We start from the raw sequence: 22,148 nt of genomic DNA, 5'->3' as shown, positions 1-22,148 counted from the left end.
AGGTTATGAACAGTAAACAGTGTCAGTTGAACCGCGACGGCAATTTAGCACACAGAAGTGATCCAATAAATGACATGCTGTGGAATTCTGGTCAACTAGGTTCAAACACACCTGACAGCTTACTACAAACTTTGTGGTTTTATAATATCTTTCAATTTGGTCTCCGGGGCTCGGCATAACATAGGGACATGTTAATGGTTGCGTAACTCTGAGAAAAGATGGGGATGGGCACGAATTTCTGGAATTTCCTGAACGCCAAACAAAAACAAGAACTGGAGAAAATCCTCGCGATATAAGAGCTGTTAAACCAAAACTGTGGGCAAATTTGGAAAACCCTGACAGGTACCCCGTGACAATTTATAAACTTTACCGTCCGACTGGCTACGGTGCCCCATCTGATCCTTTTTACGCAGCAACCAAACAAATAAACCTAATATTCCAATTTGGTTAAAAAATAAATAAAAAAAAACAGCCAGTAGGAGTCAATAAAGTGTGCAGCATGATGCAAAGAATGATCAAGTTGTCGGGAATCGAAACTGAAAAACATCTGTCAAATCACAGTGCTCGGAAATATCTCGTTCAAAAACTCAGTGACAGTAATGCTCCCCCCACCAAAATTATGCAGATTTCAGGACACAAGAACATTTCATCAATAAACAACTATAGCCATATCAACACAGATCAACACAAGCAGATTTCACGAATCCTGAGGTTCGGAAAATCCGTTCCCTCACCTGCCAACATGTCAACGCCGTCAAGTAGGCCTATTTCCACGTGTTTCACAAAATCGTCATCTTCATCTTCGATGTCAGAGATAAGTGCCGGCTTTAAATCAATTTTCAGTGGTCCGATTAGTGGAGGGAACATTAAAATTAATATTTACCAAGGTGGTAATCAATCAGAACCACCAAGAAAACGTATCCGAAAAGCTATCATTGAAAGTGACAGCGACTCTCAGTAGGCCTGTTGTGACTGCCTGAGAAGGACATATGAGGCGTGACGTCACAAAATTGTACACTTTTCTGATAAATATAAATGTCTTATCTGTTAAATGAATTGGAAATGTTTATTTTTGTCATTTAAATAAACAAATATGGAACGGCTTTACATTGCGCGAAACAGCAATACTATGATCGGAGTACTTTGTTTTTGACCTATAAAGAGTCAGCGGATAACGCATAGTTGTGTTTGAAGTTATTTTCAAATAGTGATTGTTATGTGATAAATAGAATCTTACACACGTGTCCATGTCATATTGAATTTATTAAACTCGTTCAATAATTTGATATGACACTCGCCTTTAACACATGGACACGAGCGTATGATCATATATATATAACATAATAACAAACAATGATTACAGCAAAATATAATAGCAGCACAAACATTGACATACTACTTAGACTGCGCCAGTACTATAACAGTTTTAACTTTTATAGATGCAATCAAACGAATGCGTCTTATCTTCATTCTTTACATACCTTATACTTCGCAATACTTCTAAACCTCACCAAATAGGTTTTCTATATTGTAAATGAAACTATACCAGTGCAATTTCGCTTCTATTACCTGAACAGTTTTCATTTCCTTAAAGGCAACAGTACCTAGCGCATACATAATTAACAATACATATTTTTTGCTTGACGTGCTCTGATTTGTTTTCACTATTATCTACGGGCTTTGATATGTTTTTTACTATTATCTGCTGGCTTTGGTATGTTTTGACTATTATCTGCGGGCTTTGGTATGTTTTGACTATTATCTGCGGGCTTTGGTATGTTTTGACTATTATCTGCGGGCTTTGGTATGTTTTGACTATTATCTGCGGGCTTTGGTATGTTTTGACTATTATCTGCGGGCTTTGGTATGTTTTGACTATTATCTGCGGGCTTTGGTATGTTTTGACTATTATCTGCGGGCTTTGGTTTGTTTTCACTATTATCTGCGGGCTTTGGTATGTTTTGACTATTATCTGCGGGCTTTGGTATGTTTTGACTATTATCTGCGGGCTTTGGTATGTTTTGACTATTATCTGCGGGCTTTGGTATGTTTTGACTATTATCTGCTGGCTTTGGTTTGTTTTCACTATTATCTGCTGGCTTTGGTATGTTTTGACGATTATCTGCGGGCTTTGGTATGTTTTGACTATTATCTGCTGGCTTTGGTATGTTTTGACTATTCTCTGCGGGCTTTGGTACGTTTTGACTATTCTCTGCGGGCTTTGGTATGTTTTGACTATAATCTGCTGGCTTTGGTATATTTTGACTATTATCTGCGGGCGTTGGTATGTTTTGACTATTATCTCCGGGCTTTGGTATGTTTTGACTATAATCCGCCGGCTTTGGTATGTTTTGACTATAATCTGCTGGCTTTGGTATATTTTGACTATTATCTGCGGGCTTTGGGATGTTTTGACTATTATCTGCGGGCTTTGGGATGTTTTGACTATTATCTGCGGGCGTTGGTATGTTTTGACTATTATCTGCGGGCGTTGGTATGTTTTGACTATTATCTGCGGGCTTTGGTATGTTTTGACTTCGAATTCATAGTCAATGACAGGATACTTTTTTTTTGCTTCATCGTTCATTTATCGAGCTAAATTTGCATCATCCTCTTCTGGCTGTTCTGAAAAAACTTATAATTGAACAAAATAGGTATCAACCCGCCTAATACAGTACCGGGTGCTTGACTGTATAACGAGCTGTCGATACTTTGGCGACGGTACCTAGCACAAATATTATGGCACATACAAGGAATCTCCAGACAATGAATTTGTGAAGGTCCATAAAGGCGGTCCATCGTAAATCCCCAGGCGAATGATTATTGTCACTTTTGCAGAGACCCAAAAACAATTCTCCATTGATTGCAGATTCTCCGCTTGGCAAATAAAACAAAAGACACTATTTAAATTTCAGAAAAAGTGTAATCATCTCTGGTGTTTGCCAATCGATCTTTTCATCTGCCGTAATTGAAGGATGAATAATGTTTTTAAAGACGGGAACATCTAATGCATTGCTACCATCCACTGAAGCATTAATGTGTATCATACATTTGCCAAGGAACGATTGGTATCTCCTATGCGTCTTCTGAAGTTGGTAATAACCATTAGCAACAACAAAAAGCACTGTTGAAGAAACTAATGTGTAAACATTGGATACAGTTTGAAGTGACAATCCAGTAAGAGAAGGATTACTATCACTCGAGCTAAAATGGCTACAACAAAAAATGCCCAGAATAAAACATATTGATCCAACATAATCCGTTGACAGAAATCCCGTGTAATGTCGAAGCCAAGCTTAGCATTTGTCACAAACATTGACAAGGGGACAATAACCAGAACAACTACACTAACGATTCCATCCAAAAATGTATGAAACGGGCCTTGCTTATAAAACACGAATACTGTTACAAGGACTCCGATTGTGATTATCGATAAGAATGAAATAAACAACCATTTGAGAGCTTTACAACAGCAATTGAACAACACCTCTGCCATGGAAACTCGAAGAAAAGTCAATAGACCGAATGAGTTGTTTGGTATCAGGACATTTTCTTCGATGTCGAACCAAACTCCAGTTATGTTGTGCCGATACGATTTTGTTTTGTCCGTAATTGTTTTTCATTTGGCGGATCTGATGCCTACGCTGCATTCAATTTTACACCGTTTGCATTTCACATTTTTGCATCGTTTCCAGTCACAACTAAATAGATGAATTTTTACAGGAGGAGAGTTTATTTTATCCGGAGAAAGTATAATGTCGGCTTCCTTAACATCAGACCGTTCAGCAACTGTATATTCTATTTCCATGTTTTGTTTTAGTTTACAGAGAAATATACGTGCCTTGGTATGCAACAAGTGTCTCTAAATGGATAAAATAATCATAAATTATATGGTTATAGTTGTTACTCCATAGTTAATGGATCGTTTCCCATTCAGAACGAAGGTATCTTCTTTTAACAGAACCCACTCTGAATCTTTGAAAGGCGTATCTTTAAACAGGAACAATTGATTCGGTTCAACATAATCTGTTTGAAAGCACAGTTTCTTGACCAATAACTTTTCGATCCCGTATTGTTTCTTTGTTAGTCCACAGAGAAGCCAATTTTTCACTTAAGTATCGGTAATCGTGATATTAACTAAACATCCAGAGGGATTGGGTATCAGTTCAATTTATCTTCGGTCTACTTTGTCGCTCAGCAGGGGAAGATCTAAAGTAAGAAATTCCATTTGTGATTTTAGTGTCAAAAGAAACTCTCCTAGATCCGTCTTGACCAGGTCAAATCTATGGTGATACCGAACCTCGACATCGCCAATGACCAACTTTAACACTATTAGAGCTACACCTTTATCGTACTAGTACAACTCAACCTAGAGCTCCACATTGCCAATCTTTTGACGAAACGAAGTTTGTAATTCCAAAACTGCAATGTTGATCAAAACTATGCATTTAAAGAGTTGGATTAAAAAAAAAAACATCCGAAGAACAATCACCTTAATCCAAAAAAATTTAACATGTGGATTTTGGAGATTCAAAAAATTAAATTGAACCATATTCTAAGAATCAAAGTTCATATGACTACTTATTCAAAAAAAACTCAAGATATGATGGTATTTCATTCATAATACACCATTTTGATTTCAGTTTATGAAACATCTCAGTGTGTGTCGAGGAGAGGGGATGGGGGCTTAGGGGTATAATAAAAGTTTGATGACATACCTTTACCATCTTTTTCAGATGACACACATCTTCATTTAGTGGTGTCACTCTTTCAACTGGATATGCAAATTTAAGAGAAATACAAGTGTATCTAAGTCTTAGCCAATGAAAAAAAAAAATCATCAAGACAAGACAGTGTGTTGTTATTTATACTTTTCTAATAAGAATGTTACATAAATATATATTGTATGTACAGAAAAAATAATCTTTCACCCTTCACAGTGGTCTTTAGGTTATATATAAACTATATTATACTTTACTTTAGTTCTTGTACTTTCTTATCCTCCGTAATGAATTAATAATAAAACTGTTTTGACCTTTTTGATTTGAACCTTGTTTCTGTATGCATCACAATACCTTCCCTTTAAATGGTTTACTTCAGAACTTAAAAGTAACGTTAAGAAATATGATCGACTTGAGAAACATTAACCTGACAAGGACCTGCACAAACAAAGGTAAAATAATGTAATCATCACCCATGCAGCTGCATTACCTCTGGATCTGTCAGGACTGGATCTTGATCTGTCAGGACTGGATCTTGATCTGTCAGGACTGGATCTTGATCTGTCAGGACTGTATATTCCTCTAGGTAATGGCTGCTTGAGCATGTCACTGAAATATAACAAATTTAAAATCAAATCAAATGACAAGATAATCTGCATACATTTAAAACTTATAAAAATATAAATGGTAATCGACTAATTGTAATCAACCAATTTAAAAATTATAAATTTTGAAATTAAAATGTACTCTTTAAATTGGCCAAATAACATAATTGTGTGTTTCCTATTCAGTTTCGTTGACCTTCAGAGGGATGATGGATCAAAGTACATTGAAGATATTTAAAACATTTGATTTAAAGGTCACCGGAAAATAGTTTTCAGTGTTGATTTTTCATTCTGAATCGATATATAGGTGTAAAAAAAGAAGATATTTACGCAACACTGACTGTTCTGAATTCAACAGGTAAGTTGTTATTTACCTGTAATCTACCCGTCAAAGGAGTTACTTGCCTTGCCCCTTGCACTACTCGGTAGAATCGGCAGAATTTTGAAAGAATTGGTTTTGTTTGACAATGGAGACTGATCCTAGTGAAAATGACGTCGAGTTTACGGTTGCTCCCTATCAGTTTGAGCAAATTTTGGTGGCAACTGACGCAGAAAGCGAGGACATAACAACCACCGGAGAAGAAAGTGAAGTGAGAGTACCGCCGGTAATGAGGCCCATGTTCGTCAAGTTGATCAATGGTAATATTTTAATCGCACTTCGTAATTACTAAATATATGTATAGTGAATTATTACATCAAAATTCAGCCACATGATAGTCATTCCAACCAACTTTGAATTTGTTCCCACTGAAAGTAAACAAAATATACCCAAAAGTGTTATTTTCCCATAAAAACTACAGTAAGACCAAAAACAAGATTTACATATGTTTCCGTAACCTGATCATGACCTACCTGAAATATTTCCTGTGGACCTTAGAGAACATTTCATCACCTACTTTGTATCCATGAAGATCATTTTAATAGTCCGGCAAATATCACATACACTTTCTTCTTGTTATGGTCATGGGATCCTTACCACATTCTTGATAGAATAATTACAATTGAAATGCATAGACATTATTTTTTTTTACATTTGTTATTACCCTGTGAGTATATATTGATCCAGGAAAATTAAAAAAAAAAGATAAAATTGCCTGCTTACTGACCAACCCAATTTTACTCATTCCATCTTTTTTGTTGAAGCTTAAACATTAACCCTTTCTAAAGGAGGAATGAATGATCCAGAGGTAGCAAAATATTCATATATTTGAAATAGGCCAACAGGACCTTTCCATCTATGAAGAGTATGGCATCTCTGTGCCTGAATAAGAAGACTGCTGAAAATTTATTCAATTTGACCTCTTTTGGGCTCAAACCCCTGGCAGATTAGATCTACATGTAATTCATAAATTTGGCTTGCATTTGACCATGGAACTTTCCTTCAAAAATTAAATGAAGTAGTTATTTTGACAGACAAAAGGCAGGCACAAGAGGTCAACACCAAGACTTTGATAACTAAAAAAAATCCATTTTCTAGCTTAAGTTCACAAATCAAAAATATAATACTCACTGCTTACTAACATGTTCAAATGTCCTGTTGTTGTATGAATACAGTAAAGAACAAATTAACAAAGATACATATATTTATATAAAATGTACCAAGTAATGGGACATATATAATTAGTTGTTAATGTTTATATGTGTTTCATAGCTCAACTAGAGCTACAGACTCGAGCATTTATTCATATTGATGTAAAAACTTTGGGAAAAAACATTCAGATCTACCCTAAGCAAGATATTGATCTTGAACTAGTTCAGGGGTTTGTTAACGGTTTTCAATTAAGATATCATGGGCCTCGTGTAGCTGCAATTTGTAAAAACTTAGTTTCAATTAAGGAAAATGAAAGTGCAGCCTTGGTCAAAGTGTTAAAAGAAGTAGAACTAGGGAGAATTGCGGGTCCCTTCCCATCCAGACCCTTGACTAATCTCAGGTTGTCGCCTATAGGTTTAGTACCCAAAAAAGATGAAAGTTGGAGATTGATTCATCATTTATCTTTTCCAGAAGGTTCTAGTTTAAATGATTTTATAGACAGTTCTGCTTGTGCTGTACAGTATTCATCTGTAGATGAGGCCATTGATATGATAAGTAAGCTAGGTAAGGGTGCTTATCTGGCAAAAATGGATATCAAATCTGCATTCAGGCTGTTACCAGTCAACCCAGCTGATTTTGAGCTTGTAGGTTTTCACTTACATGGGTCATATTTTGTGGATAAATGTTTGCCTATGGGTTGTTCTTATTCATGTGCTTTGTTTGAAAAAATTGCCACATTTTTGGAATGGCTGATTAAATATCGGTCCAAGTTAGAGTCTATAGTCCATTACCTAGATGATTTCTTGTTTGAGGGGACTAGTGGTAGTAGTAATTGCCTCACACTGATGCAGGTCTTTACAGGTATTGCTCACGAACTAGGTGCTCCTCTTGCTGAGGACAAAACAGTGGGTCCTTCCCATATCTTAGTTTTTCTCGGGTACGAATTAAATACTTTAGATATGACATTTCGAACCCCAGTTGAGATATTAGAGGTACTCCGGGCGTTACTCACTGGGCTTCTTGTTGTAAAAAAACAACCTTAAAAAACCTTCAGTCAGTTGTAGGTGTCTTGAATTTCTTCTCCAAAGCTATCCCTTCTACCTGGGCGTTCAATAGGCGGTTTTATGACGCTATGTCTGCGGCGTCAAGGCCGAGTCATCCTTTTAGGATCATTCAGGGTATTAAGGAAGACATACATGTCTGGTTAACATTTCTGATTTTTTTCAATGGTTGTTCCTACTTCCCAGACAGTTTCTGGTCAAGTAATGATCAAATTAATTTGTTTACAGACAGTGCAGGACAGGTAAAATTATGTTATGTGGCTGTTTTTCAGTCACACTGGGCATATTTTCAATGGCCAAAGTCCTGGGCAAACTCTGATCTTATGAGGGACTAAACTTTCCTGTAACTGGTTCCCGTCCTTCTGTCACTGATTATATGGGGTTCACTTTTAGAGAACAAAAAAATCGTCTTGGACATAGATAATCAGGCCCTGGTCACAATTCTTAATAAGAAATCTTCAATATCAAAGAGGGTCATGCAGTTGGTCCGTCCACTTGTGTTACATGCCATGTTGGGTTATATACAATTTAAGGCTGTTCATATTCAGGGTATTCATAACAGTGTAGCAGATTCTATATCTCGTCTACAGTGGGCTCGGTTCCGGCAACTAGCACCAATGGCAGATCCGGAGCCAACAGCAATTCCAGTATCGTTCCAAATGTTGGTCTCTAATTTGAAACTACAAAATTGATTTCAGCCTCTATTTCTGAGAATATTACTAAAGCATTTGTTACAAGTCTAAATGTATTCGAGGCTTTCCGTCCACAGTATCATCTCGCCAAGTCCTGGCCTCCGCCATTGTAAGATTTTATCAAGTTTTTATCATATCTGTCTGTCGGCAGTTATGCTCCCAGCCTTTAAGCGTAAATTGTTAGGCAAAGAGGATAATACACAAAATGTTATCATCAGTAAAATGTAAGCAGGAATGCAAAGGTTGTCAAAACGGGTAGTAGTTAGGTTGCCTATTACTCCTGAATTGTTGGTAAAACAATATCTGGCAGTCAGACCAAGTAAACCAGGTCCATTTTTTTTGTCATTTTGGTGGTTTACCGGTATCAAAATATCTATTTAATGCAATGTTAAAACAATCTCTGAACACAGCTGGAGTATCTACAGAGCGATATAAATCTCATTCTTTTAGAATAGGCGCTGCTACTAGGGCTTCTGCAGTTGGTGTGTCTGATGCTGAAATAAAAGAAAACTGGATAGATGGGAAAGTCCCAACCATGGAATTGTGCTGAGGCTTGAAAGACTCATACAGTACCTTGCAGTAGTCTTGGGTGAAATTACTTAACATTGTATACATGAATTTGGGAGCTTCCAACGCAAGTGAATAAATGTATTTCTACAGTTTATTTTAATTAAATTTTCTAGAGATCACCTGTCAGCTTTGCATATGCTTGTCAGTTTAAGACTTGCAGATGTCAGAAACCATATTTGGATCGTGGAGTCCTCATTAGTTAAAAGGTCCGTTTTCCATGCAAGGAAGTCAGGGGATGGAGTTATTCTTGGGCTGAGCCGATACCATTCTAGTGTATGGTGGCAAGGGAAAGGTGGCCTACGTTGGAGAGAACTAGAGCCTTGCGTTAGACATCTGTTGACGGTCGAGGACATTCCCCACATTGTGGTAATTCACTGTGGTGGGAATGATCTTGGGCAACTAGTGAGTTGTGATCTCCGCCACTCTATATTAAAAACAATGGACAGTTTAATGAAGTGGATGCCAGAGACAGTATTTGCTTGGTCGCAAATTTTACCTCGGTTGGAGTGGTGAAATGAAATTGTTCATGAGGCTGTTGATAGGGCCAGTGTGAGGGTCAATAGCAAAGTGGCCAGTCATTTCACAGCCATAGGAGGCAGTTATATTAAATACCCTGAGATACAGGAAGATTGCCCTGATCTTTTTGTGGAAAAGGTCCATATGTCTGAGTTGGGCAATGAAATTTTCTTGTACCATTTGCAGCAGGGTCTTGGAAATATTCTTTCAAAAAGTATTGATATGTAAATTAGTATCAGGTTTGTGATTGCGATTACGATCATTGTGATTTTTTTTACCTAGGGGGCATATACACATCTTTTATAATTATTCATGTTTTGTAATGTTTCATTTTGAGAACACGGCTACTCCCCATACAAATTTATCATTTATAACCATATATCATTTGTTTACAAAAAATAAATACAATTAACGCCTTCATTAAATACAGATACATTTAAAGGGTAGAACAAATATTAGAAATAATAACGTTAATGGTAAAAGACATTGTACATGTAAAGGGGACTTAATGGAATGCTTGATGTTTGTCATTTTTTGTAAGTTTCGTTGTTTTTAATTAAATAGAAGAAACTGATAAAAAAAACTTGTCAAAAGAAACTTTTTTCAACAAGTCTAAATACGTTTTGTGCATTTAAAAAGCATGGCGATGTATTTTCCTTAACACATTACAAACTACCAGCAATTGGCCTGCCGCCTTATTATATTTTTATAAATGAATCTCGAATCCCTCTCGCTTCCCACCATGAACCACAGCGGATCAATTCGTTGTAAATGTCTGAAATACACCATATGCTATGCTGATATGGGTCACAGCATTATATGTGCTGTGAGCCATATCAGTATAGCATATGTGTATTTCATACATTTGTAACGAACTCCTGTGATTGAACCGACTGACTTGAAACAAATCGCACAAGGGTGGGGAGGGGGACGGGGGAGTCATGTTGTGACACAAACACGAACTGACAAAGTAGGCTACGCATACTTACGTTTAACCCACACATGCGCGTACATACATGTATCTCAGGCGGCTCATCAGCATTGTCGTTGATAAACAAAGAAACTCTTCGTCTGACCGGCTCTCCTTTGCACTGAAGTATTTGCATGCTTTCCGGTGAAGTTTTCTGTTCCTTTTTTTATACCAATCAGAATGTGGCAAATTTTGAAGCCCGCGATTTTCAAACCGCAGATATTTTAATTGCGAAACCTGATTCGTCAAAAACGACGATAACTTTAATTGTTAACCCTGTTTTAAGGAAGAAACACTTTAAACCACAACGAATACGTTTGCAAAGTTCACGTGAATAAAGTACGATTTGAAACATATTTTTTATTCCCACAGAGATGTTTAAAACGGCGATTGTTTAGCTTCTGATCTATTAATAACCAATCAGAGCGTCGCTAATATTAAAGTCTGTTCTGCACGATGTAAAGAAAGATCGCATAGTATTGTAGTTTCGTTTTTGTTACTATATATAACTTTTTGGTTGAACTATATATATTAGCACGAGTACGATATAAAAAGCAATAGGGATTGAATCTGTATTTTTCCGGTGTACATGCAAGTATGAACGGCGGAAAATACTAAGCGAAGGCCGTTTATGTGGAGTGTATAAGTAATTTTTTCCCTGTTTATACTTGCAAAAAAATACTTACACACCACATGAGCGGCCGTAGCAAAGCGAAAGCCGTTAATGAGAAGTGTATAAGTAAATGTTTCCCGTTCATATTTGCGTGAACACTGGAATATCCAGGTTCAAGCTCTATAGTTCCAAATCACTATCAATGGGAGGGAAAACTAAAAACATCATTCAAATTACAAACTTTTTTCTTTCATTCATAAATTTGGTTTAGTAAGATGACGTAACATCGCAGTCATTTCGGGGATCTCGAAACTAATTCACGCGAAAATATTCCCACGAGCGCTTCATCCGGCTTTACCGATCTTGTTGAGGAAAGCTTTGAAAAAACAGTGGTTTAATTTGCGAATGTACGTAGAAAAGGTTTACAACAGTGTAGCCTCGAGTAAATGTGAAGTGGAGAGATTATGATTCTAGAGTAAGGAAAGGCCATCGGTTTCAATCGGTTTGACAAAGCGGTGTTTATTAAGACTGGAAATACATTAGCTAGACTCGTCACGATTTTTGTTCCATGGATCATTCACGGATATAAAATATGAAAGAACTTTAATTTGTATGTCGTGGGAGGAACATTATGTGTCGTAATTCCTTCCCCGCGTCTCTCGTAGTTTGGTTGTTTGTAGTCTCAGCCTCGCTATGTGAAGCGTGTGTAGGCTAAGTATGTACATGCCGCGTTCGTCATGTTCGTGAAAATGCATGGATAGTATAGTATATATGTAAATATATTCACCTTAATTGATACTTTCTAATGTTGGAAACATCCAGATTTATTCCTTATATCGCTACAAGTTTGATCACTGTGTGCAGACCTATACGTGACATCGAAGTGCCAATATCGTCGATACGTGTACGTCAGACGATAGAACGTGTCACTGTTGTAAATACAACTGTACTTTAAACTTATTTGTTTTTTCAATACCTATGATAATAAACAATAAGACAAAGATGCATTAAGAAAAAAAATGTTAATCAATAGATCTAGCAAATTTTTTTCACAGCGAGTTCAGTTTATGCCATGGGAGACAAATCGAACGACAATTCAATTGCTTATTGAAAAACGGGGATTGGGAAAATTTTAAAAGTTGCCCTACGGAAAAAACGGCCGTTCAAACTTATACGAACCGCTGTTTTGTGGGTCACCTGTGCTACTATTAGACTTTTCTCATTTTGAGGCAGACCTACCAAGAAGCCAGAGACGGACACTGAGAGTAATAAAATCAGGGAACATCTCAAAATCATTTTTGATTTCATCTGCATTAAGGATTCCTGTCCCCTGCTTGCGACAAAACACCAGAGAACGATCTTTTAAATTATGGTTTATACTGAAAACAAAGACTCGGTGCATGCTAGAGTTGATTGCAGTAGTATAGAAATCCGAAAATTCACTCCCTGAAATGATTTCTAGAACCGTCTTCTAAGAATAGCATAAAATGATTTCCCCCCACCTCCCCCCACCCCACCCCCACCATATTTACCATTTTGGTTGTGTTGCATGGAGAACATTTCATGAAAGCTGTCGATTTAAAACTAAGTCGACAATAGCAGAAAACTGAATAAATTTCTTCTTTTTCTCTGTTGTTATTTTTCAGGAGAATAAACAAGAACTCTGGTACAATACAAACTTCTTCCAACTGATTATTTAGGCTCGGGAAATTTCTTTTAACACAATCGGCGTCAGCAAAAATACAAACAGACGTCCCGGGTGAGATCCTTAACGGAGATATTGAAATATCAATTACCACGGTCGCAGACTTTCAGCATTGAGCCACGAAAAAGACTATAACGACTGTGGTTACCGGTTACATAATTTCTTACCTGTGTCTCCATATCATGTTACCTGTTCGCTTACCTGTAGTCACTTAAAAGTGCGTCTACACACTCTGACATACCATATACGCTACGTTCCATATAAAATTATTTTTGAAATGACCCCTGTATTTGCTTGTCTAGGTCTCTGTCTCGACGCTCCGTGCTAGGTCTACCCCAAAATGAGAAAGGTTTATAATAAACCAATCCCAGAACCTGTAACAAAGCACAAAATCAAGTTTGGAATGGTATATATATATTACGTAAAGATGTGACATTCGTGATTCAATTCCTATAAGGTAGACCAGTGTTTTTTTTATGACCAGCTATAAACATATGTTCCCTACAAGGATCCATCAATGATGTCGAAACCAGTTAGACATGGGACCGGAACTCCCTCGACGAGTTTATTGGGTATGGGAGCGTATCCCATCCCATCATCAAATTCACAGGGTATATCGGTGGTCGGATGGCGCTGTGGATAACGCACTAGCCTTTCACCAAGGCGACTAGGTTCGATTCCCCTGTGTGATGTATACATTTTGGCTACCAATGACATCCTTTACTTTTTTAAGAGTAAAACAGTGTTTATATTCAAGTATACATATTTTCTTTTGTTTTTTTAATTAAAACATACACATCAAGTTGTTAAACTTCCCAGAACTACATTATACGTTGACAGCCATAGATGTGTTCTGGGATTTAATGTAAAATAATCTGATAATAACCATAATGTCTTTTGAATTTTTAATCTGAATGATTAGGATCACAATTGCAATGACTTATCAACAACAGTTCATGTTGAATGCACCCGAGGTGCATCTGAATAGCGCATGTCAAAGGTTGTCGAGCCGCGTTTAAAATTCTTTTAGGAATGTTCATATATAGGTATAAGGCTTTGTTAAGTTGGACACGTTAAAGATAATGCACACGGTAATAAAATAGGCCGCAGTCTGTGTAACGAGAGCCAATACTTTGTTGTCAAAAGGTTTTGTCGGTGCCTTATTCATGTATATAGAAGCATGTCTACCATACCGGCGTCACGTTTGCATATCTATCTTGATATAAGGGCACCTTGAGAATAGCGTCAATTAAAACAATGTTTCTATTTTTCAAATCTGCCTTCCAATTTGGCCAGAGGCTTGACAATAATTCTCCACCTATGTTTTCTAATAACAGATAAAACTCAATCATCATAAGTACTGTCTTGTCTACTGAAGTAATCCGCGTAGATATACATGTATGTAAACATCCTCAGTGTAGTTATATTTCACCCAGCGTATTCATGTTTTGACCAGTGTACTGATATTTATATTGAAGCGTATTAATGTGTTAAAGGTGTGCTTACGTTGCCCCTGTGTATTAATATTTCACCTGTGTATCTTTTGTTTCATTACTAATGTTCTTATTACCAAATGTATTAATTTTTCACTCTGTGGGCTTACGTTTAACGTGTTTTACTACTGAACTAATGTTTCATTCGATGTAAGAGTGTTCAATCAAGTGTAAATATATTCCTCCCGGTATCTAAATATTCGCTGAATATCCTTAAAGTGACAGTATTTTAGTTTTCCACTCAGTTTAAATTTAGTTGACCCAGTGTAAAATTTGTATTGATGTTTTTACTATGCTTACGTATGTTTCATCATGTATACGAATAGTTTATTCGTTTTAGTATTGTTTCATTTATCGTATCGCAGTAGGGGATAGGTCCAATAAATCGTTGCTGATATGTTTTTTTATTTGACTTTTCTGTCTACAGGGGTATTGATCTGCATGTGACGGTGTAACAAACCGACAAACATATCATTGCTATGCGTTATAATCACCAACTCACCAACTCGCTGAATACGCAAATAAACATCAATATTTCCCTCTGAAAGAAATAGAACGTCGACTTGTTTATTGTTTTTTCTATTTTGTATACTTAATAATGTTTAGTGTCGTCAGTTAATTTTGTATAGTTGATATTTTTTAATTATAGTTAAGCCAATATTGTTTACTTGATATATATAGGTGCTGTTTAGTCAGTTTTGTTAAGTTATAGTTGGTAAGTTATTAATGGTAAGTGTTGTGTAGTTAAGGTTGTTAAGTTGAAGTTATTTAGTTGATATTATTCAGGAAATATCATTCTGTTGATATTTTTTGTATACTTTACCTAGTGTTATGTTATAAATTTCTTAATTTTGTTATGTTGATATTATTTAGTTTCTGCTGTTTAGGTTATAGATATGATTTGATATTTATTGGTGTAGTTTCGTCAGTGTGAACATACAGGTATTTTGTTAATTTGTTTAGTGTTGTTTAGTTGATATCATTTTGTTACCGTTTTTTAGGTAATGTTATTAAATTAACATTGTTTAGTGTCGTTCAGTTGATATTATTTAGTTACTATTTTTTAGGTAATCCTATTAAGTTAATATTGTTTAGTGTTGTTTAGTTGGTGTTCCTTACTTAATTTTATATTCTGTACTAGGTACAAAATGTAGGCCTCTTTATGATACACGTTTAAGTTTTACAATATCACAACTCACTATTTGTTTGTGTTTCTACTTGTTACTGATTGTTCCACTCAGTTTACGTTGTTTAAACCTGAAGTCGGTCGCTAATTGTAAACGTGACTGTCACACTCAGATATACAGTAAATAGGAAAATACACCACTGCATATATAAAATGCGATTTAATTTCCATAACCCGATGTAACAAACGATAATGTTAATTGAGTTTCGTGGTTATCGCGTCCTGTTTGAATGTGTTCTATGTTTTTATTTGTAACGTAATGAGCTATTCTCTTATATCCTTTCTTTCTATTTGGTTTATGCTGTGTGTGCGGTGCATGGTCAAAACTAAAGAGCGGTAAACTAATATATGGATTTTGCATTTTGATGTTTAATTAACCATGTGGATGAATTCCCAGTCAACTGTATAAAAAGTACATGCCTGTTGTATAGATAATGGTTGTAAACGAGCCATGTTTGTGTGAAAAGGATAAAAAAAAACTTATCTCCCTAGAGCTAGCTAAATTTCACGTGACAACCCCCCTTTGTGATGAATGGTAGGATGTTTTTTAAAGACATAATACTTTAGTCATTTCTGCTTCATTAGACAAGCTTGATTGGAATATTTAGGACAGATGACATGACTATGTCTGTGATCGATGAATACGATTACAGTTGAAAAGAGCTGTACATGTGCCGGCATGTTTGACACCTATAACCTTGGAATGTCAATATCATTGATATGAGGAATCTATATTTATCACTTCACTGGACTCATTCCTATTTTGTGTGTGTGGTTTTTTTTCTCTTGGTCATTGTAAAGTGTGCAAAACTGAAAAAAACGTGGGAAATTAGCTTCAAAATGGCGGCGAGTAAACAGAAACTAACATTATTTGTTTTATCTATGATCAGCCTTGGGATTGGTACAGTTTACGTGCCATGACCTCATTCTTTACAAATGAAAGGACTTTCTACACAATAAGTAGCTTTGCTTGTAAATTTGGTTCAACTGACGCTCCTTTGAAATAGTATGTTTTACAAAGGTGATAAAAGAAATGGGGCACTTAAACGAAGCCACTGCTTTAGAATAAAGACTAAAATGATAACTTCACAATCGTTTTCTTTCTTTAGGGAACAAGTTGTTTGAATGCTTTTAGTTGAATTACCCGTGAAATAGATTTCGAGATTGGTAAAGTATTGGTTTTATCTCGTTCAATCTGTTTGGCATTTCTAAATATATCTATTTGAGACCCCATATCAGATACTTGTTAACTATGCTGTTGTTGTTTTTCGAAATAATACGAGAGAAAATGTCAGATATGTATAATACGCAAAATTGTCATTTCAGTCTAAGGCTAAGATCATGTGACATTCCCATCTCGTCTTGCGTATATTATACTAGAATTGTAAAGAATTTTAGCTAGCGACAAAGATATCCTCATAACGTTCAACTATATGTAATATACGGTTACATGATCATATACTGATACTCGTCTTGTTGCAACGATTTCTTCGACAAAAAAGAAATAACGAAAAAAAAGTTTGATTGTTATAAAATAGTCATTTATTAAATGATAGGTAAAATTGTGAAACAACCAATTTACAATTATTATGATAAAATATTATTAATCTTGGAAAATACAGTATATTATGTACATTATATTATTATGTAACAGCTTAGATTGGGTACAAATTATAACCTTAAGCAGTACATATGATAGCAACGAGCAATAGTACAAAGACCTACATAAAAGCTAATGACACTCACAAACAACCATTACCAAATGAAGAAAAATATTGAAAAATTCTCAAGTTCCCAATATATAAAGGAAAAACAATGGTCAAATAATATAATCAAATATAAGATAAAAAAAACAACCTGTTAAGACAGAAAAACGAGAGGATACGCACAGGGTGATGATTGGTCAAAATGGGTCCGCTGACCAGAGAGCACGGTAACAATATCTACTGATCATGCGTGTATCTCCCAAGGCAGAGAGACTGGCTTACTTTGTTGGTTTTATTTATCTAGTGTATGTCATTATTTGATCCTATTATCAGATATAGATAGCCAATAAAAATTGTATAACAATGTCACTACTCTTATTTAAGTCTTTGAAAAATATTGGTTTGGTTTTATTTTGTTTAACGTCCTATTAACAGCTATGATCATTTAAGGACGTGCCTCCACGAGTGTTATGTATGTCTGCATGTGTGTATGTGTGCAAGGAGACAGGGTGTGTTGGGGTACTTGCCTCTTTGTGATAGCGCGGATCTGATGCCGACTTTATAGTGCTATCTAATTGGAATATCATGCCGAAAGCACCCAGCACAGCATCCCGCCCAGTCAAATTATACTGCCAACGGGTGAACCAGTTGTTGCCACTACCCTAAATGCTGAACGTTAAGCAGGGAATAACAGTCCAGTCCTGGGGACAGAAACCATTACCTTCCTCACCTGGGCGAACGCTTAACATTAAAGCCAGAAGTGAGGTATTGCCAAGCAATGCGCTAGGAAATAAAAGGTAAATAGAAGTAGAAAGATAAAGTTCCCCAATGTTTCAACGGGTGCAGCAGATTTATTTTTGGTCGCTTATTGTGTTCCCAAGTAGAGGACACAAAAGCAAATCCCCAATTCTGCAGGATGTTCCCAAATTAGTCGCCCCTTACGATACATGCAGTAGGTAACAGCAGGTGAATTTTTTTGTCCGACCTGCAGGAGTGTGAAAAATATTGGTATGTACGTTTTATCTAAATATGGATGTCATGCAAACATGAACATTCTTAAACAGCATCCAGTTCTTAGAAGGTCTTTAGTTAACCAAACATTTTATATTGATATATATTATACATATTTTGCCATTGAAATGATAACAAAATAATTCTGAAAAAATATTCCGTTAGCTTGAACATGGATCAAGAACAAGAAATTGTATCAATTCCGTATAACAAATTTGTATAAAAATATAACTTACATAAGGTCAAGCTTAGTGAGGAAAAAATTAAGGTTTGTTGTAATCGACTTTGTATTTATGCAAATTTGGAAATATGAAAACTGCATATACTACCTTTGTTCCAGTCGTTTGATGGCATACATTGTCTAAGTTTTCATCATAAAATTAGGCAAAACCTAAACGCGATTGTCGCTGTCATTGTTAAAAGTTGGATTTTTTAAACCACCTTTTATTCCACTTATATCCGAAAGATGTCCTTTATCTTTCGCTCTCCCTTCCTCGGCTTCTTTGCCATGACATGTCTCATCTTCTTCTGTAGGTTTTTCCGCTTCTGTCTTTATGACTCTAATTCTTTCAGTCGTCTGTTCATCTGACAACTCTTCTGTTTCCCCTTGAATGCAACAGCACCCAGTGCATCGTGATTTTTCAATACATATTTTTTGCCAGACATTTGGCGGTTGGTCGTTATCATAAACGCTAGGATCGTTATCCATTTCGAAGTCAGCAACATAATAGTCCTTTTTGAATTTTGTTGCTGCGTTGTTTAATAATCTGGTCAAATTTGTATTTTCTGCTTTCTTGTGTTCAGGGAACAACACAGAATCAAAGAAAATGGGTATCAACCCGCCTAATACAACCGCGGGTGCTTCACTGTATAGCGAACTATCGAAGTTTTTGGCTACCATATGTTGTACAAATAGTATTCCCGAAACAACAATTCCCCAGAAAATGAATTTAAGAATGCCCATCAAGAAATTCCATGTTAAATCTCCAGGGGAATGACTAGTGTCATCTCGGCAGAGCTCAAGAAAAAAGTCGCGATTGATCGCAGATTCTCCGTTTGGCAAATAGAACAAAACAAACCCTTTAAGTTTTAAAAAAAGTTTCCTTTCGTTTCGTTCTGGCCATGTTTCGTCTCTAGGGTCTGAAGGAACTACTCTGTTTTCAAAGACGCGTGCATTTAGTGTGTTGGTTTCATCCACTGACTGAGATATGTGTTTCATGCACTTGTCAAGGAACTCAATATATTCCGTATGTGTCTTCTGAAGTTGTTTGAAACCATTAAAAAGAACAAAAAGCACAGTTGAGGAAACTAGTGTATACATATTTGATCCACTTTTAAATGCCAACCCAACAAGGATGATCACTATCACTCGGGCTAATATGGCTACTATAAAAAACGCCAAAAAGAAAAATGTAACTTCCAGAATAATAAGTTGAGCGGAATAAACTATTTCGTGCCTGCAGAAGCCAAGCGTAGCTTTTGTCACAACCATTGATATAGGGACAACAATAAAAATAAACAGACTGACGATTCCATCCAACAATGTATGAAACGGATCACATTTATAAAAAAGAAACACAGGTACAAGCACTCCGGCTGTGACTATCATACAGAAGAGAATGTGAAGCAGAAGGTGCAGACATGTACAGAGTCTAGGTACACAACAGCATCGCTTACACCATTTACACACCGTATCACTGATCTCCTCAACGGAAGCTTGAAGAAGGGACACTAGTCCGAAAGAGTTCTGTGATATCAGAGCATCCCTTTCAATGTCAAACCAAAACCCGGTGATGTTGAGCTTATACGTTGTTTTTTCGGTCGTTATTTGTTTCCATCGATCTGATCGTCGGCCTCCACTGCAAACAAATTTACATCGTTCGAATTTAAAAGCTGGAAAGTTGATTTTATTCGGAGAAAGTTGAACTTCGTCGGATTCACAAGAAGACCTTTCAACAACTTCACATGTTTTTGTCTTGGGTTGTTGTAGTTTAAAAAGAAATAAACGTGCTTTGGTTTGAAACAATCGTCTGTACATGGTTAATATGATAACACAGAGTATCGTTATGATTGTTACGCCATAATTTAAGATTCTCTTACCCAGTCGAACCAATGGATCTTCATTTAACCTTATCCAGTCTGAATCTTTTATAGATGTTTCAGTACACTCGTGGTAATAGGTATCTCTGAACAAGAACCAATCGTTGGGTTCCTCGTAAGGTTTTGCAAAGCACACTTTCTTGACCAATAACTTTTCGATACCGTCTTGGTCCTTTGTTAGTCCACAAAGAAGCCAGTTTTTCACTAGAGCATCGGGTATCGTGATGTTAGTTAAACATCCAGGGGGAGAGGGGATCAATTCCATACGTTGTCGGTCTACTCTGTCGCTCAGCAGGGGAAGATCTATGGTTAGAAATTCCATTTGTGATTTGAGTGTCAAAAGTGTCTGTCCTAAATCCGTCTTGACCAGGTCAAATCTGTAGTGATTGCGCACGTTCGGGTCGACATCGGTAATGGTCAGCTCTAACACTATAAGAGCGGTATCTTTACATCTATTAATGAAACTTTCTAACAATTTAAAAAAGTTAGAATGTTTTGGTCTCGCCTGGCAGGTATCTCTCAATACCAATGTCTCGTTCACACATTCCCCCAGAACACTTTGAGCACTCGTAATGTCTAAGGCGCTGTAGGCTACACATACGACCAACAATAATACAAAACAGCTTTTCTTCATGTTGCTCCGTCGAGTGTACCAGCCGACAAGGTCTCTGTTTATGGCGTGGTTTAAAAATTGCATACGGCAATCTACCCTGTCTGTGTTAAGTAGGTCAGCTGTGTAAAATTCCCTGAAATGATAGCTGACGTCAGCTAGCGGATTCAGTTCCCAAGAATTACCTGTGCGTACCTGTCTTGCTTGCTGGCTGGCGGTTCGAAGAGTCTATTGATTTGATGTTTTAATTGCTGAAAATAATGTGCTTAACATAACTGTGTATGCATGTTTTATGCAAATTAAAGTGTGATGAGTATATTTAAGGAAGTGACCCGGTCGATGAACATGCAGCCAGTTAACAAACATAAGACAGGCACAAATGTGATTAATCAGTTGAAAAAAACACGGTATCGTAAAACGATTTTGATTCTCATATTCTGTCGTCTATGAAGCTATATAACGCTAAGTAAAGCATGCACATTCGTACGTGTGTGATGTACAATATTGCATTAAAATAACGGGTAAATATGTGATGTTGTGATGTACACATACATATAACAACTACAGCTGTTATAGTGTGGTGAACACATACCTATTACAATACAAGTACAGCTGTTATATTGTGGTGTATACATACCTATTACAATACTAGTACAGCTGTTATATTGTGGTGTACACATACCTATAACAATACTAGTATAGATGTTATAGTGTGGTGTACATACATATTACAATAACGTGTACAGATGTTATAGTGTGGTGTACACATACATATTACAATTACGAGTACCGCTGTTATAGTGTATTGAACACATACATATTACAATTACGAGTACAGATGTTATGCTGTGGTATATCCATAATACATTTTAATGCTTTTAAAATCGGTGCAATATTCATTGTGCACTTTTGTTTAACAGTTCTAAGTTTCAATTTTACGTGTGTAGTATATGCAATAGCGCCTTTCACATTAAGATATAAGGCAAATCGAAAATATAAATAACAACAAAGTCAACCGGATGCGATGCTTGTTCCTAAACTGATATGAAATATCAAAT

At 36.3% G+C, this 22,148-nt stretch overlaps 1 protein-coding gene across 1 annotated transcript; it reads right to left on the bottom strand.

Annotated features, from left to right (window-relative positions):
* Positions 1-1,667: 1,667 nt before the first annotated feature.
* LOC110461491 (skin secretory protein xP2-like) lies at positions 1,668-21,114 on the bottom strand. Its single transcript, XM_021514964.1, has 3 exons — positions 20,481-21,114; positions 5,212-5,330; positions 1,668-2,519 (listed from the first exon to the last, which is right to left on the bottom strand). The coding sequence occupies exons 1-3, from the start codon at positions 21,112-21,114 to the stop codon at positions 1,668-1,670; spliced, it is 1,605 nt and encodes a 534-aa protein (XP_021370639.1).
* Between the last annotated feature and the right edge of the window lie 1,034 nt (positions 21,115-22,148).

This window comes from Mizuhopecten yessoensis, unplaced genomic scaffold (genome assembly GCF_002113885.1).
Source record: "Mizuhopecten yessoensis strain PY_sf001 unplaced genomic scaffold, ASM211388v2 scaffold10627, whole genome shotgun sequence".
NCBI lineage: Eukaryota > Metazoa > Mollusca > Bivalvia > Pectinida > Pectinidae > Mizuhopecten > Mizuhopecten yessoensis.
The sequence above is the reverse complement of the archived record's forward strand: the minus strand, read 5'-3'. Positions and strand labels throughout refer to the sequence as shown.

Excerpts from the sequence above, each read along its gene's own strand:
- LOC110461491 (XM_021514964.1), bottom strand. The coding sequence starts at position 21,114 with ATGAAGAAAAGCTGTTTTGTATTATTGTTGGTCGTATGTGTAGCCTAC. Across the intron at positions 5,331-20,480 it reads AGATCCATTGGTTCGACTGG|TGACATGCTCAAGCAGCCAT; the intron begins GTAAGAGAATCT and ends GTTATATTTCAG. Across the intron at positions 2,520-5,211 it reads CAGTCCTGACAGATCCAGAG|CCCGCAGATAATAGTCAAAA; the intron begins GTAATGCAGCTG and ends AACATACCAAAG.